At 42.4% G+C, this 16,568-nt stretch overlaps 2 protein-coding genes across 3 annotated transcripts; both read left to right on the top strand.

Annotated features, from left to right (window-relative positions):
- The first annotated feature begins 2,839 nt into the window (after positions 1 to 2,839).
- atp1b1b (ATPase Na+/K+ transporting subunit beta 1b) lies at positions 2,840 to 8,439 on the top strand. Its single transcript, XM_058085968.2, has 6 exons — positions 2,840 to 3,045; positions 5,122 to 5,250; positions 5,458 to 5,613; positions 5,681 to 5,865; positions 6,910 to 6,993; positions 7,063 to 8,439. The coding sequence occupies exons 1-6, from the start codon at positions 2,955 to 2,957 to the stop codon at positions 7,321 to 7,323; spliced, it is 906 nt and encodes a 301-aa protein (XP_057941951.2). The 5' UTR covers positions 2,840 to 2,954; the 3' UTR covers positions 7,324 to 8,439.
- Positions 8,440 to 10,899: 2,460 nt separating this feature from the next.
- LOC131137665 (cyclic nucleotide-gated channel alpha-3-like) lies at positions 10,900 to 16,268 on the top strand. 2 transcript variants are annotated; one of them, XM_078797677.1, is made up of 7 exons: positions 10,900 to 11,144; positions 11,643 to 11,763; positions 12,181 to 12,237; positions 12,417 to 12,554; positions 13,678 to 13,779; positions 13,857 to 13,963; positions 14,043 to 16,265. In XM_078797677.1, exons 2-7 carry the CDS (start codon positions 11,678 to 11,680, stop codon positions 15,398 to 15,400), a joined length of 1,848 nt encoding a protein of 615 aa, XP_078653803.1. In that variant the 5' UTR covers positions 10,900 to 11,144; positions 11,643 to 11,677; the 3' UTR covers positions 15,401 to 16,265. The 2 variants fall into 2 exon arrangements, with proteins under 2 accessions (XP_078653803.1, XP_057941864.2); XM_058085881.2 differs by having other exon boundaries at positions 11,031 to 11,144; positions 11,677 to 11,763; positions 14,043 to 16,268.
- Positions 16,269 to 16,568: the final 300 nt, after the last annotated feature.

The following is a 16,568-nucleotide window of genomic DNA, read 5'->3' as shown; positions in this document are numbered from 1 at the left end:
CTGAGACCAAAATTCAGCTCTTTGGCATCAAGAAAATATGAGCCCAACAACATCCACGTAACATATCAAGGGTCCCTTCACTCCCGTTTGGTTTCCCTGTAACTTTAATAACCAATTTGTCCTTGAATTCATCTCATACCGCCTATCCAGCCAACATTTGATGCATAGTTTTTGCATTGTTGCAACTAGGAACCCTGAGTGTAATATGAGACATGTAGGCCTCGCCTTGCTTACACCGGCCCCCTTGCCCCTTACACACACGGAAGGCATCACAAAATACGTTTATTGTGTACACAAGCAGACAAAAGCAGGTAGTTGTCGGGTCATCGTGGATGGGTTCCATGTATTCTGGATTAACCTTCACAAGTACACCAAATTGGGATAGAAATGCTCACTTGTTATCATTTCAGCCTTATTTTTATTTATTTTCTTCATAGCCAGTAGAGTCCTTTTTTTTTTAATAATGTCTCTATTAAGGCGGCTGCACGGCGGCCCGGTGTATTCCCACATTTTGGACCAAATATGATGTTAGCACATACAATGGTGACTTCAAGGACCGTCAAACAAAGTGGGACAAGTTTGTTGCAAAAACCAACAAAAATGTAGGGATTTCTGACTGAATATTCTTCTTTGAATAAAAATAACGGCCCATATTTCATAAATTGATATGAATTTAGGGCTGCACGGTGATCAAGTGGTTAGCGCGTAGACCTCACAGCTAGGAGACCTGAGTTCAATCCCACCCTCGACCATCTCTGTGTGGAGTTTGCATGTTCTCCCCGTTAAGGTTAATTGGCGACTCCAAATTTTCCATATGAACTCATGAATGTGAGTGTGAATGGTTGTTTGTCTATATGTGTCTTGTGATTGGCTGGCCACCAGTCCAGGGTGTACCCCGCCTGGGATAAGCTCCAGCACCCCCGCGAAAATGAATGAATGAAAATGAATAAATAGTAGTCATGTCAAAATGTTGTGTTGCTGCTGGATGTTCATAGTATCCAAGTCATACACCAAGTTTCTTTTCTAAACGAGGAAGCTCTAAGACAACAATGAAGGCTTGAAATCACGACTACCACCAGTTCTGTTCTTTGCAGTGATCATTTCACTGATGACTGCTATGAAGGAACACATTTATAAGAAGTATTTGGCTTCAAAGTACGCATAATTCGCGACTCCAAATTGTCCACAGGTATGAATGTGAGTGTGAATGGTTGTTTGTCTATATGTGCCCTGTGATTGGATGGCCACCAGTCCAGAGTGTACCCCGCCTCTAGCCCGAAGACAGCTGGGATAGGCTCCAGCACCCCCTGCGACCGTTGGGAGGATAAGCAGTAGAAAATGAATGAATGTAACAGTACATGTGTTTGTTTCCACACGGTACACATTAAAAGTGAGGAACAGGAAGTGTTCTCCTAGCCGAATCAGTAAACAAATACAGTGGGATTCAAATCTTATTCCACCAATAATAGAGAACTGCACTTTTGGGGGAAATAATCAAATGGGAAATAATCACAGAGCTGTTGGTATGCACCGACACAACAAATATTGTTGTCCTTGAGGTGATATTTAAAGGTCAGAACCCCCATGTGCTGAGGCCTCCTTATACGCATCTATGTTTACATTTAAACAAACCATCCAAGCACATTGCTGAGCCATTTCACACGTGAATGCACCAGCACGCACATCACACGGCAGGGGGTTATAAACCAGACAAGAACTGAATGGATCGAAATCTCTCCGTTAGTAACTGAACGCAACTGCAGTGAAATGTCCCATTTTGCGGAAAATTAGCGTATAGAAGTAACGGAAATTCTGGTCTTTCCACCAGAAACAAAACAATACCCCACACCAGTGTGCTAAAAATTTTCCGACTGGGTGAGGTAGGGGGTGGAGGGTGGGGGGGGGGGTGCTGGTGAAAAGACCCAACTGCCTAATTGCGACTGTGGTTGGTAGTTTCCCCTGCAGAAAATGAAGGTTGACTGATAGGAGAGGAGTTAAGAGTTAAAGACATTGACATCAAGCTCCAGTGATTAATCCATGATTAATCCATTACTCAGCAGGTTGACAACTATTTTGACAATCGATGAATAGTTTTTAGATTTAATTTCTCTGACCCTCTGAGATGTTGTGAACCCAACCACTCACTGTAGCCGTTCAGTCCCTCTATGGCCAAACCGATGTCTCGACTAATTAACAAGCGTCGGATTAATCGACTAACAAAAATGATCATAATTGTATTTTTTGAACATTTATTGTTTTACTGAAGCTATTTAACAAACATGATTTTAACAGAATATTCAAGTGGCAACCTGGTGTTTCTGTACTTATTTGATCTGTCAAATCAGCCGATTAATCGATTAAGTGAAAAAATATTGGACCAATTAATCGGTTATTAAAATAATTGTTAGTTGCAACCCTCATAGTAGCCTTAATTTTTTTCTTAGTGATAATGTTAAATTGTAATTAGAGTAATTGTTTGTTAATTATGGTAATGGTAATGGTAATGAGTGCATCACATAATCAGTTCAATTATCAATATTAATGCGGTCAATAATTGTGCTGCTGGACACTTTGTTTACTGCGAACTAAAAGCAAAATAATATATATATATAATAATGATTCCAAAGAGTGTTATTATCGATGCAAATGTAGGGTTCTAGTTATTGGTGCGATTAGCGCGTCAGTTGATTAAAAGCGTTTCACCTCAACTTGAGGCGTCACAGTTCCGCATGGCTTCCTCGCTCCCTGATTGGCGGACGCTGCTCCGCCCCCTTCGTGTAGGTAAAGCTTGAAGTGTCCGGGGAGGCGGGGCATCGAACAGATACTTTATATTGGGGAGCCTTCCAGCACTTCGCGCTGGGTGCCTTCGCTGCGGCTACCGTTGGTCAACAACACGGAAGGACTCCGTTCAAGAAACTACCGAAGGAGTCGGCTTAGCGGGACAATAAGTTGAAATGCCTCCAAAGAACGACGATGGCGGATGGAAGAAGTTTCTGTGGGATTCGGACAAAGGAGAACTGCTCGGTCGGACGGGGGGCAGTTGGTGTAAGTATGGCCGGCTGCGGCGCGTTCTCGCGGGTTGGAAGGAGCGCGCGCGCCGCGGGTCGCCCTCGTGCCGCCTCGTGCCGCTTGACACCTGTTTGATGTGACTGCGCTGCGTTCATGTACGGCTCGTTTAGGTGCCATTGAAACAAACGAACCGCGTCCGCAAGCCACGGACCTTTTAATTAAAAAAAATACCTCCTCTGAATACCACGCTGTAATTGAGCGGATTTTGAACTGACCACCGTTAAAGGGTTAAAAATGCATCACGGTCCAAGGTGAGTCAAGGTGATATGTCCTCGCATGGAAGTAGAGAGGCTAGACTATCGATCCGTGTCGGGTTCATCTGATCCTATGTCAGTGTGATCTTAACAATACAGCTGATTAACAGCCTTCGACCTTCTCTTGTTTCTTGCGAGGCTCTAGTGCGCATGTCCTTGCAGCGCTTCTCAATGTCACAAACCCTGCGCCGCGTCACTGAATGCTTCAGCATAGATCTGTATCGAGGAGACGGATGTCTCATGTTTGACCTTCTCTGGGCTCCTATGAAAACGCTGATGCATTGTGCGGACACCTGCACAATGCGGTGAAGGTTGTCAGGAGGACATTTTTGCACACACCTAACTTGTCAGGATGTACTAGAACGCACCATTCAAATACAATTGTGTACCAATAAGACAACATGTCTAGCAACTTGAAAGTAAACTTAATGGTACAGTCCTACACTACGACAAATAATAACAATAATAATCAGATATTGTTGAACATTTAGAAATGAAAGCTTGACCAGTCATCTAAGAAGTAATGTGTCATTTATTAATGGAGTCTGACTTCCTTGCCCTCTTTGACATTGCTTCCTGCAGCCTTAATGTCTGCATAGGCGCACCTTGCTATAGCGACCGTGTGACCTCCACATTTTGTTCATGTTCCATACTGATGATGCTTTTTAATGATTCACGTTCACTTTGTGGATTCTATATCGTAATAACTGTTAATGATGCTCGGGTATCACAATTGGATTGGGTTCAATCTGCATTATCACCATTGTCATAATCGTCCTCAGACTAGCATAGCTGTTTAGTCATTCATTCGTTCATTCATTCATTTTCTACCGCTTTTCCTCACGACGGTCACGGATGGTGCTGGAGCCTATCCCAGCCATAATTTTGATATAATAATATTAATATTAAAGAAAAATCATGAAATAATAATAAGTCTTACAGATCACTTACACACATACACAGTACACATTGATCGGGATAATAACAGAACATTCATTCATTTTCTACCGCTTATCCTCACGAGGGTCGTGGGGGTGCTGGAGCCTATCCCAGCCATAATAATAATACTATTATTAATATGAAAGAAAAATAATAAGTCTTACGGATCACTTACACACATACACAGTACACATTGATCGGGATAATAATAGAACATTCATTCATGCTGGAGCCTATCCCAGCTGTCCTCGGGCGAGAGGCGGGGTACACCCTGGATTGGTGGCCAGCCAATCACAGGGCACATATAGACAAACAACCATTCACACTCACATTCATACCTATGGACAATTCGGAGTCGCCAATTAACCTAGCATGTTTTTGGAATGTGGGAGGAAACCGGAAAGAAAACCCACGCATGCACAAGGAGAACATGCAAATTGAACCCTGGTCTCCTGGCTGTAAGGTCTGCGTGCTAACCACTCGACCGCCGTGCAGTTCCCACACATAAACATAAAATCAAAAAATTAAAAAAGGCAACATTGCTTTGCTTTACCACTTCCCCACTGGATGGCAGCGTTTACTTCCACTTCCTCTGAAACCAAATGAGGTTTTTCTTGAAGTGGATCTTTTTCCACCAATAGGAGCGTGGTGTCGTGTTTCATTGTGTGCATTTACTTTCGGTTTGTAAGCGGATCCGGCTCTTTTCTGCACATAATGTCTTATAATACTGATGGTAAATGGCGCTTTATTGACTTTACGTGGGGGCCACCAAAACTTGTTTTGTGTCTAAACGGGCTGCTATAAAATTTAAAGGAACACCGTGTGACTTCCTTCCCCCCGTCTCTTCTCTCCATTGCAGTCAAAATCCTGCTCTTCTACATCATCTTCTACGGCTGCTTGGCCGGCATCTTCATCGGCACCATCCAAGCCATGCTGCTCACTCTGAGCAACTACAAGCCCACATGGCAAGACAGGGTTGCACCTCCCGGTAAGCATCCCTTGGGTATCGTTTGTCTGAAGCAAAGTGCAGCAGAGCCAGGTGGATCATCAGAGACTGCTGGGCTCCGCGATCTTGGTCCCTGAAGAGCTGATTTAGCATTCCAAAAATTCCAACAATTCATCATGAGACGCATGATGAAGCAAGTTGTTCACGACGGGAAATATGGTTACTAATAAAGTGTGTATGTGTGTGTAGGACTCTCACACACTCCACTATCTGACAAAGCCGAAGTTTCCTTCAACCCCAGAGACGTGGAAACCTATCTGTCTTACACCAAGGCCTTGAAGGACTTCCTGGTCAAGTATGATGATGACAAGCAGGACAACCAGATGAAGTTTGAGGACTGTGGAGGTACGTACGTACGCACACGCATGGTAGGCTAAGACCTCTTTCAATATGCGCTTAACATTTTCTTCAGATACACCAGCCGAGTTCAAGAACCGTGGCGACCTTGAGAGCGACACGGGCGTTAGAAGGGCATGCCGTTTCTCCAGGGAGCTGCTCGGCCCCTGCTCTGGCTTGACCGACCCCGACTTTGGCTTCAAAGACGGCAAGCCGTGCCTGATTGTGAAGCTCAACCGGATTGTTAACTTCCATCCAAGGGTGAGGAATAAAGTCTTTGTTGTTGGGAGTTGACAGTCACTTCCTGTTCAGCGCATAGCAAGGTTTATATCACAACATCGAACAAAATGAACCTGTTTTTGTCAGCCATTCGCATGTACAAAATCTTGATTATCATTGTAGTCAACATTTAAACCAGGGGTCTCAAACTCAATTTACCTGGGGGCCACTGGAGCTAGGGTTTGGTTGGGCCGCATCCAAAAAATCCCCCCCCCCCAAAAAAACGCACTTATTAAAAACAGAAAAATATACAAACTTTTTCAGTGCTTTGCTTCCGATTTTCTACTATAAAAGCTCTGATAAAACATAGCTTAATTTTTATTTTTCGGCTTAAAATAAGATAAATAAACAAATCCAGAATAAAGAAAATCAATCAATCAGTAATAAATAAATATAATAATAATAATAATAAAAACGTAAGAAACCACATATAGTTGGAGGGTAGACAAATTATTTTTTTTAGATTAAAATGAACAAATCATTATTAGAGCCCTGTAGACATGACAAAACACGACTATAGTCACATTTATACTCTTTTTATTTACAACATATTGCGCAACTGCAGGATCTTGAGGCACATGCTAACTCGCAAACTAGAGAGCGAGCGACCTAAATGGTAGCCTTCAAGTTATTTCCTTTAAACTTAAATAGCCAAAAACTTACCACTTCCACACGGATAGGGAGGATAACTATTAACAGTTATTTAACCTTTAACATGAACATGAATCAAACGTACAAATTTTTTCTGGGTACATGATACCATACAGCATCCATATCAAACATTAAACTTTCATATCAAGGCGGGGGCCTCAAACTAGTCTCCTGCGGGCCACATTTGGCCCACGGGCCGCGTGTTTGAGACCCCTGATTTAAACTAAGTAACCGCAGCGGCTAGTTTAGTTTAGAGGCGAAGTATCTAATATGGAGGGAAACAATGTCAACAAACTGAAGTAGTTCATGCTCTGTCTCCTTTCTTTCTGCTATGTTCGGGTACACTGGTAATTGCGAGTGTCTTTTTGCATTCAGCCTCCTTCCTCCAATGCAAGCATCCCCGAAGAAGCTCAATACAAAGTGCAGCCCAACTTGATCCCCATCTACTGCACAAACAAGGTACTTGACGTTCACACATAAACCTTGTCCCAGATCTTCCTTGTCGAGTAACCGTCCTGTCTCTCTCAGAAAGAGGAAGACGCCGGGAAAATCGGCGAGATCAAGTACTACGGCATCGGCGGCGGCTTCCCGTTGCAGTACTACCCGTACTACGGCAAGCTGCTGCACCCCCACTACCTGCAGCCGCTGGTTGCTCTGCAGTTCACCAACCTGACCCTGAACACCGAGCTGCGTATCGAGTGCAAAGTGTACGGCGACAACATCTCGTACAGCGACAAGGATCGCTACCAGGGACGCTTTGACATCAAGATCCAGGTCAACAGTTTATGACCAGCGTCAGGACCATAGAGCGCTTATGCATTGCCGCAAACCCCAACCCACCATCCCCCTCGTCCTTCAGTCCTGACATGAAATAGACAAGTAGGCGTGGCTAAGTTGATCACAGTCACTTGGCTTCCAGCTAGCGTTAGCACGCAGTTTTAGTGGGAAATGTAGCTGTTAGGCCTCCGAAGCATATTTATTCTGCCGTAAGCGACATTTGGACCCTTGTTCATTCACGACTGTGCAAGTGGATTTCCATGTGTAGCCCCCCCCTCCCACCCTGACCATTAACTCCCCCCACTCCTTGTCATATCACCGCCTAGGTACCTCGCTTTTCCTTCATTTTTCCCGACGTGATGGTACACGGCATGCCCACTTAATGATTTGCTCGGTCCACTCTTGTGATCTTTTAATGAAAAAGCTGCACTCCAAGGAACTTCCTTCCTCGTTTTTGTCTTTTACGTCTGATCATGGGGCCTTGTTTTAGTTTGCCTTTTGTTTCTTCCTTAAATCACTTAAAAGTGTGAACGGGTTTTATTAAATGCCTTTTTAATTGATTATGTTTTCCAGACCTTTTTTTTTTCCTTGTTTTCCAGCCCGTGAGATATTTGGGCCCTCCTGCAAAGGGGGCGGGGGGGCTCACGGTGCTGACTCAGCTTTACTTTTGTTCTTCTGGACTCCCATCACAGTATTGTGGTGTGTGTGTGCCTCTCTGAATGTTTTTAGCCATCAAACATGGTGGACGAATTGTATATTTATACAGTTGTACATTTTGTTTCTGTGCGAAAATATTGTTAATGTATACATGCAATACCAAAGTGACGATCTGTTAAGGGTCAAAATGTGTTGCCTTGCAACCTTCCAGTGGCTCGCTCTTGAAATTTGGGGTGTGTTTTTGGGCCATGAATGTAGTTGGAACCAGGGCGCTTAAATACCACAATTTTCATGCATTTCAACCAAAAAAAAAAAGAAATGAAGAAAACAAACTTAAAAGCTCTTGAGTTTGTTTGGGGGATGAAGGAATAGTATTAGATCATGTCTGAAACACTTGAACTTGTACAACCATCATTTCATGCACCCTTTGCCATTTAATCCATGATAGAAACAAATAAAGTCATAATGGAGCTCTCTTGTGCTTTCTTTTTCATGGCTACCTCATACTGTGACCAGTATTTAACTTAAAAAGTACTTACCAAAGGTGCTTATTTCACAAGCTTAAATTGATATTAGACTTAAATCCACATTTACATAATGAAAACTCTCTTTCAAGAAAAAGAAATAAACAACTGTTAGCCTATATATAGCCACCAAGTAAGCTAGCTAGTACGTTAGCTTATTTGATCATATATATTCCGTAATGTGTACATAAAGTGATGCTATAGCACCATCTTTGGTGCTCGTTCACACTTATTTCTAAAGTGTGCACCCGACGGATTTGACTTTTTTCTCCATTTTTTATTGACACAAATTAACGTCACTATTATCATCTACTACGTCGCCTGCTGCCAAGGCTAGACCAACTCATATCGACTCAAAGTTCTCCTTTTAATTTCACATTTCCGAAGTGAAATATGATATCATATAACAGTTAACTATGTTTTATTTTTAATCAATTACTGTGTAAATTTTTACCTTGTAATTATCCTGAAGACTGAAGTCCAGTGGCATCCGCCCCCTGCTTCACTTTGGTTTCGTCCACATCACGTGGTGGACGTTTGATCACGTGTTGGGGCCCGAGTATCACGCCTGAAGAGGGCGCCCGTCTGCCATGTCCTGACCTGATGAGGATTTAGTAAGGGCTGAGCATTAGTAAATCGATTTTTTTTTTCTCTCTCGAATTTGATGTCGTTCCTGTCATAGTTTTACACAATCCGTAATAAATGAGATGAATTATATTGCTATCGTGTATGTACGTTTTACTGATGTGTCAACGACTAGCTAGTGCACTGCTAATTCAAGCTCGTGCTGCTATAGAGCGCTAAAATGACAGAAGACCCATCATAGCTGTCCTAGGATATGCCTGCCGTTAAAGGGCGCCTATTATGCTTTTTCTGCTTTTCTTACCTATAAATATATTTAGAATGTTGTATTGTAAACAATGCCAAAGTTCCAGATAATGTAAGGTTTACACATTTGGAAGTGAGCCCTCAAGAAGTTCGGGATGGCTGAAAACATTTGATTTCATAGGGTGTGGCAAAAGTGTTCTTTTGTGATGTCACAGAGTAGCTGGCTTTCTCATGGTCGTGGCTGTGGGACCATACACTCTCTGCCCTCCCCCAAGGTCTGTTTTCTTGACTTCATAAAACACATTTGTAAGTTATTACAGCATTATGCTCATACATCACTGTGTACATGTAATACGTTGCAAGATTATGATATTCTCGTAATCTGATCAACAAATTTAATGATGCTTTTCTAATGCTTTTCTCCTCTATTTGTTCCACAGTGATGATGATGATGATGACACTGCCATGAAATACTGCTGACAACATTGATGAATGCCCACGAGTCCTTGTCATGATCAGCATCATCACAGGTTCAGCAGACAAGTCCCAACCCATCTGACTCTCGTGGGAGGCTCCGACTGAGGTGACAGGTGACACCAGTGTGGTACATACTGTACATGTCATGTAGTGTGAGGCTTTTGTTGCCGTAATGGCCTCCTTTTTGACAAATAATATACTAACTAAATGGAAAAAATCACTGGTCACCACTGGAAAAAAGATCTCTGCTATTGACTGATCTCACATGGTTAGGAAAGCAGTGGAGGAAGAGGAAGTAGCGCTGCTCAGATTATCTAAGCTGTTGGAGGATCGTCCTATGCTTGAGTCCCCTTAGCCTCCACACACTTAAGAGGATCTACTCAGACTGCGAGGGATATAAATAAATCGGCACAACTGTTGATTTCCCGATTGATTTCTTGACTTTTCCAAGAATTTTACATTTTCTGCCTCAAAAATTCCCAATTTAATTTAATTTAGTCTTTTTTCCTGATTACGGATTATTTGCTTGAGCCCTTTCCATTCCGGATGCTCTTCCTGACAAATATGATGGTGCTTACTCAGTACCCGAAGTCCAGAACGCTAACCACTACACCACGGCGGGCTCTCAGATGCAATGCATTATGGGAAAACTGTAAAAGTGTTATTTTTGTCATTTCAAACTTGTATTGGTACATGTTTGTATATTTCCGAGATATACAGTACCTTTTTTTGAGTGTTAAGTTGCCGTGTGATGAGTTTAGTGCTGTTAGTAAGACAAAATCGTGAGTCTTTTATGTTGTTCTACTGACCGCCGATGTTTCCCAACGGGTTGACAAGCTTGTCGTGAGCGCACTGATAGATCGCGCCAAAGAAAGAGCCACAGTATTTAAGCTATTAGTGGTAGGAGTTCTTTAGAACTTAACCATTAATTAGCCGCAGCGTTCAAAGTTGAAGGAAAAAGTAGATGCTTATACACCATAACATATTGGTGTTGTTAAAAGCTGGGCTCAGTCTATCAATAAAAAAAACAAAACAAGTTCCTCTATGCTGTTTAGCCTCGTTGACATTCACAGTCTCCGCCCCTCCCTCGTCCACACATGGTTGGCTGCTAGGGAGTCACAGTGCTTGATTCTAAGAGGACTAATCAACAGCTAGACAAGGAAGGATTTCCCTGCTCTTTCTTAGGACATAATATATACATAAAACATACATTACATATACATAATAACCACAGGACTTCATATCTGATGGGACTAATGTCACACAGCATAAGGAGCCAAATGGAATTATTGCAGATTGCACTTTGACCCCTCACAAACGGGACTGCTTCTTCTTGTTAAAATACAGGTAAACACACATTATACATTCTTTTTTGTTTACTTGTAAATTCATTGTTTGAAAGAAAGATAAATTACTGTTAAAGATGGAGTGTTAATGCTCTACAGAAAGTCTAATTTTAGACCTAATCTTGGTAAGGAGGATTTGAGCAGAGCTAAGGAATAAACCCAGGCTGTGTCAATTTGCATATGTTTTCACTTACACTTAAGATCCCTGTCACTTCAATTCAAAAATAAGTTAGTATTTTTTGAATAAGTGTCTCTGGCAACATTAAAATAAGAAAATTGACATTTTTTTTATCATACTGGGTGCTACAGCGATTGCTTTTCTCAATCAACTTCTTACTTTTGAGCAAAGCAGGTGTCAAACCTTTTTCACAGTCACAACAAACGTAGACACACAAGTACCGCTGTCAGCATCAGCCATGGAGAACGCAGTAGTTCTAGAGATGTGGGTGTTAACACGCCATTTTTTTGATGGACACCCACAACCAGCACCCCTTTTCAGGAACAGGACTGCTGTCCCGTTCATCTGTCCCAAGGATGGCCCACACAATGCACTTTGGTCACACCAGACGAAAACCTCCAGAGTTCAGCCAGAACGACCGTGGACCAAAGGAGATCATGAGGTGAACTCTAGATAGATGTAGCAGAGTATTCAGTCAGGACCCATCGAGGGCCAAAATAGCGACAGAAGGTGTCAGGAATGAGGAGTCAAAAAACAGAAAGCAATAGGAATATTAGGAATACTGTTAAAATACATACTGTTAAAATGAAGGCTGCACGGCGGTAGAGTGGTTTGCACGCAGGCCTCACAGCTAGGAGACCCGAGTTCAATTCCACCCTCTGCTATTTCTGTGTGGAGTTCCCCCCGTGCATGCATGGGTTTTCTAATCTAATCTAATATTTAATCAGTACACGATACTTGCTGTGTCAGAGTTCCTGGAGTTATTTCTAAAAAAAAACAACAACAACAACAAAACGCAGACATGGGAACTTGTTTGTACAAGGGCAAAAATGGCAAATTCCTACATTTGTTCTTCTAGGAACTCTGTGTCTCCTTTGGCTCAACAAAACATGAACAACAGCAACAACAACGACGGGTAAGATGGCACTACACTGTACATCACAATATGTATCTCTTATTCTCCTTTCCTGTGTAGTAGCGGTTTTCATTGTAAGTATAAGTAGGCAGATACCTAGATCATCAGGCCACCTAAGCTACTGTAGAAACAAAACAGCCTCACTATGCAGCTGATTGGTGAGCAACTTTGTTCTTCAGCAAACAAAATGACAAGAAAGAAGAACCCAAAAATGAGAAGAAAGATGAGAAGAAGGAGGAACCCAAGAAAGATGACAAGAAAGATGACAAGAAAGATGACAAGAAAGACGACAAGAAAGACGACAAAAAGGAAAAAGAGTAGGTTCATAAACTGTAGTACCAACTATAAGTATTTCAATTAAAGGGGACCTATTGTGTTCATTGAGTTGTGGACTCCTATAGAGCAGCTACACACAATAACCAGCACAGAAAGCTTTCTAGATCTTCCAGAACAGTCTGTTTTACTTTATTCCACCCACAGCCCGCCTCCAGGCACGGCCACTCCACTGTGATTGGTCACACTCCCAAGTGCTCAGGAGGACTTCCGATTAGCAGCTGAACCCAAATTTATAGGAGTTGATAATAAACAGAAATGTATATTTAGAAAATGTTCACTTTTAACATACAGCCATATGCGTTGGATCCCGAATCCGATCGAAGTGTCTCAAGAAAAGACGTCTCTGAATGGTAGCTTTAGCATTTTAGCATTAGCATTGGTAACATTACACTTTTTTGCGTGACAATGTGTTTAAAAAACTCGAGTAGACTGAATGTGGTGGGAAATGGATATTAGCAACTCCAGACTTGGTGAGCTTGTCATTTGAAGCCCATTCCCCGTATGCACACTCTATAATGCTACATAGAAAACCGTGTTTGCTCCATGACTTACACAAAATAAACACAGTTAGGACTCTGATAAATTGTTACTTACTGCTTGCGCTACTAACTTTCAGGAACAGGACTGCTGAGTTTGTCAGCTAGTCCAGGCGCATACTGGCCTATGTTCGCAAAAAAGTCCCGTGTGAAATGCCAGATTGACAGATCAAAATATTGATAAATATTGATAATATTGATATTAATATTGATAATAATATAATCAGGAACTCCAACCACTTCTGGTTTGGCTCGTTAGGAATTGTAAACAAATGTAGCTTTTCCTTACACCCAAAGAAACAGAGGGCAGATCGCACGCCCATATAAGGAAGCCTGGCACTGTGTGACATCACAGAGAGCAGTGTTAAAAAAAACTCTCTGAAACCGAGCGTTTATTATCTGAAACTTTGACAAACAAAAAAGTGGAAAAAGCATAATAGGTCCCCTTTAAGTGTTTTTTTTTTTTTTGAAAAGTTGATTAAGCACTGGGCTCATTAAAATTAGGTTCAACCATGTTTGTTAAATATTACGAGAATATGTAAAAAAATGGTCTTGGTTAAATCCTCAGAAAGGAGCTGTGGGTCATTGACCCTGCCACGGATATGTATTACTTCTGGTTGTGCACCATCTCCATCCCGGTCTTCTATAATCTGATGTTCCTGGTGGCCAGGTCTGGACTGACTCTTGAATCTGGTACTGAATGTTGTTTCTATTTCATAACTTTTTGAATATCTTGGTGGACTACAGGGCCTGCTTCAATGAGCTGCAGAACACCAAGGTCATATTATGGATGGTGTTGGACTACTCCTCAGATGCTCTCTACTTTGTGGACACTTTTGTGCGAGTCAGAACAGGTTTGAGACTTTCGGGGAGCTTGATTTCAGGTCTTGCAGGAACCAAGATCGTCAATAATCCCAATCTTGTTTGTCGCAGGTTTCTTAGAGCAAGGTCTGCTTGTACGAGATGTAAAGGTTTTGAAGGAGAAGTACATGAAAACACGACAATTCCGACTGGATGTGATATCCTTGATTCCCACTGATCTTGTCTTCTTTGTAATCGGAGTCAACAATCCAGAGTGGAGGTTCAATCGACTGTTTAGGTCGGCTCGGCTTTTCGAGTTCTTCGATCGAACCGAAACTCGCACCAATTACCCAAATATCTTCCGAATTTGTAATCTTGTACTTTATATCATCATCATCATCCACTGGAATGCTTGCCTCTATTTCGCAATTTCCAAAGTTCTTGGATTCGGATCAGACACTTGGGTTTATCCGACAATGACAAATTCGGATTTTCGACATCTTACCAGGCAATACATTTACTGCTTCTATTGGTCCACACTGACCCTGACCACCATTGGGGAAACACCACCCCCAGTCAACGACATCGAGTACTTCTTTGTTGTGGCTGACTTTCTCACGGGGGTTCTGATCTTTGCGACCATTGTCGGCAACGTCGGCGCCATGATATCCAACATGAGTGCCGCTCGTGTGGAGTTCCAGGCCAAGATAGATTCCATTAAGCAATATATGCATTTCCGAAAGGTCACCAAAGACCTGGAGACCAGAGTGGTCAAGTGGTTTGACTACTTGTGGACGGAGCAGAAAACGTGCGACGAAAAGCAGGTGCTCAAGAACCTCCCGGATAAGCTCAAGGCTGAGATTGCCATCAACGTTCATCTGGAAACGTTGAGCAAAGTACGCATTTTTCAAGACTGTGAGGCGGGTTTGCTTGTTGAGTTAGTTCTTAAACTTCAACCCCAGGTTTTTAGTCCGGGTGACTACATCTGCAAGAAGGGTGACATCGGAAGGGAAATGTACATTATTAAGGAAGGGAAGCTCGCGGTTGTGGCGGACGACGGGGTCACCCAGTTTGTGGTCCTCAGCGATGGTGCCTACTTTGGAGAGATCAGCATTTTGGGCATCAAGGGTAGTAAGGCCGGAAATCGAAGAACAGCTAATATCCGAAGTGTGGGCTACTCCGACCTGTTCGCCTTATCCAAGGATGACCTAATGGAGGCGCTAACCGAGTACCCGGAAGCGAAGAATGCTCTGGAAGACAAAGGGCGGGCCATTCTGATGAAAGACAATCTCATCGATGAGTCGCTTATCGGGGTTACCGATGCCAAAGCCTTGGAAGACAAAGTCAACAACATCGAGGGAAGCCTGGAAGTCATGGCGCTCAAACTCAGAAAGCTTACAGAACATTTCGAATCGTCCCAACGCAAACTCAAACAAAGACTCTCGAACTTGACAAACGAAGTCACTACCCTGAGCGTCGCTGACGGGTAGCACGTGCTCGGGTCAAATCTTTAGTTTGCCGCATTCGTAATAAAGGCTGTAATATGGAAACTCATGGTGGAACTCGTTCTTTAACTACAAATTATGAATTATCATCTGTTTATGTACACATACCAATAAACAATATTGGGAACATTCATTCAATCAGTCATTTCAAGCCAAGACATTCACATTTCAGACATTGAGGCATGCACTTAACACTAATCCACAGCGCAACTTCAACATTGTCACCGGTTCTTGAGCATTTTTTGCAAGAATCTGCTGATACTGACTGGAATCTGGAATCAATTCCACCTTTAACCTGAACAAGATTCCCAGTACCTGCACTGGCCACACAGCCCTACAGCATGATGGAACCACCACCAAATGCTACTGTGGGCAGCAAGTGTTATGCCCCTTGTTATGTCCAAATAACTCCATTTTAGTTTCATCAGTCCACAGCACCAAAATATTCCAAAAATGAAACTGGCTTGTCCAAATGTGGTTTAGCATACCGCTAGCGACTGTTTGTGGTGTATATACGCAGAAAAGGCTTCTTATGCATGACTTTCCAGTACAGAATCCGCTTGTGTAAAGTACACTGAATACTTGAAGGATGTACATTGATGCCATCTGCACCAAGATCATGTTGTAGGTCTTTGGAGATGGTCTGTGGGTTGACTTTGACTGTTCTCACCATTCTTGGCCGCTGCTTAGCCGAGATTTTTCTTAGCCTGCCAGTCCGGGTCTTAACAAGAACTGTACTCATGGTCCTCCATTTCCTTACTATGTTCCTCAGAGTGGAACCTGACAGCTGAAATCTCTCATTTTTCAGCTCTTTGTATGGAGTTGTGGATTCCTATAGAGCAGCTACACATAAGCTTTCTAGATCTTCCAGAATCTGCACCTATTGCAGCTGAAATGAAATAAAAGTTATGGTTTTCATTTTTTTTATCAGATGACGGAACAGTCTATTTCACTTTAATGCTTGCAATAAATTGCTTACTCCAAGCTTTATGAAGTATTCTAAGCTGGACCACAACTCAGGTCTCATAATTACCGACCTGTTTTTTTTTAATAATTTGATAAATTGATATATGCATTACCGTGCATGGAAGGCCCAGGTGAGACCTAAGAGTTTGTCGAGACCTCAGTTGTCCCGATGCCCTAGTCCACATAA

This window comes from Doryrhamphus excisus, linkage group LG17 (assembly GCF_037039965.1).
Source record: "Doryrhamphus excisus strain RoL-2023G ecotype Guam linkage group LG17, RoL_Dexc_Guam_v1.1, whole genome shotgun sequence".
Taxonomy (NCBI): Eukaryota; Metazoa; Chordata; class Actinopteri; order Syngnathiformes; family Syngnathidae; genus Doryrhamphus; species Doryrhamphus excisus.
Note: the sequence above shows the minus strand (reverse complement) of the source record. Positions and strands in the feature narration are given on the sequence as shown.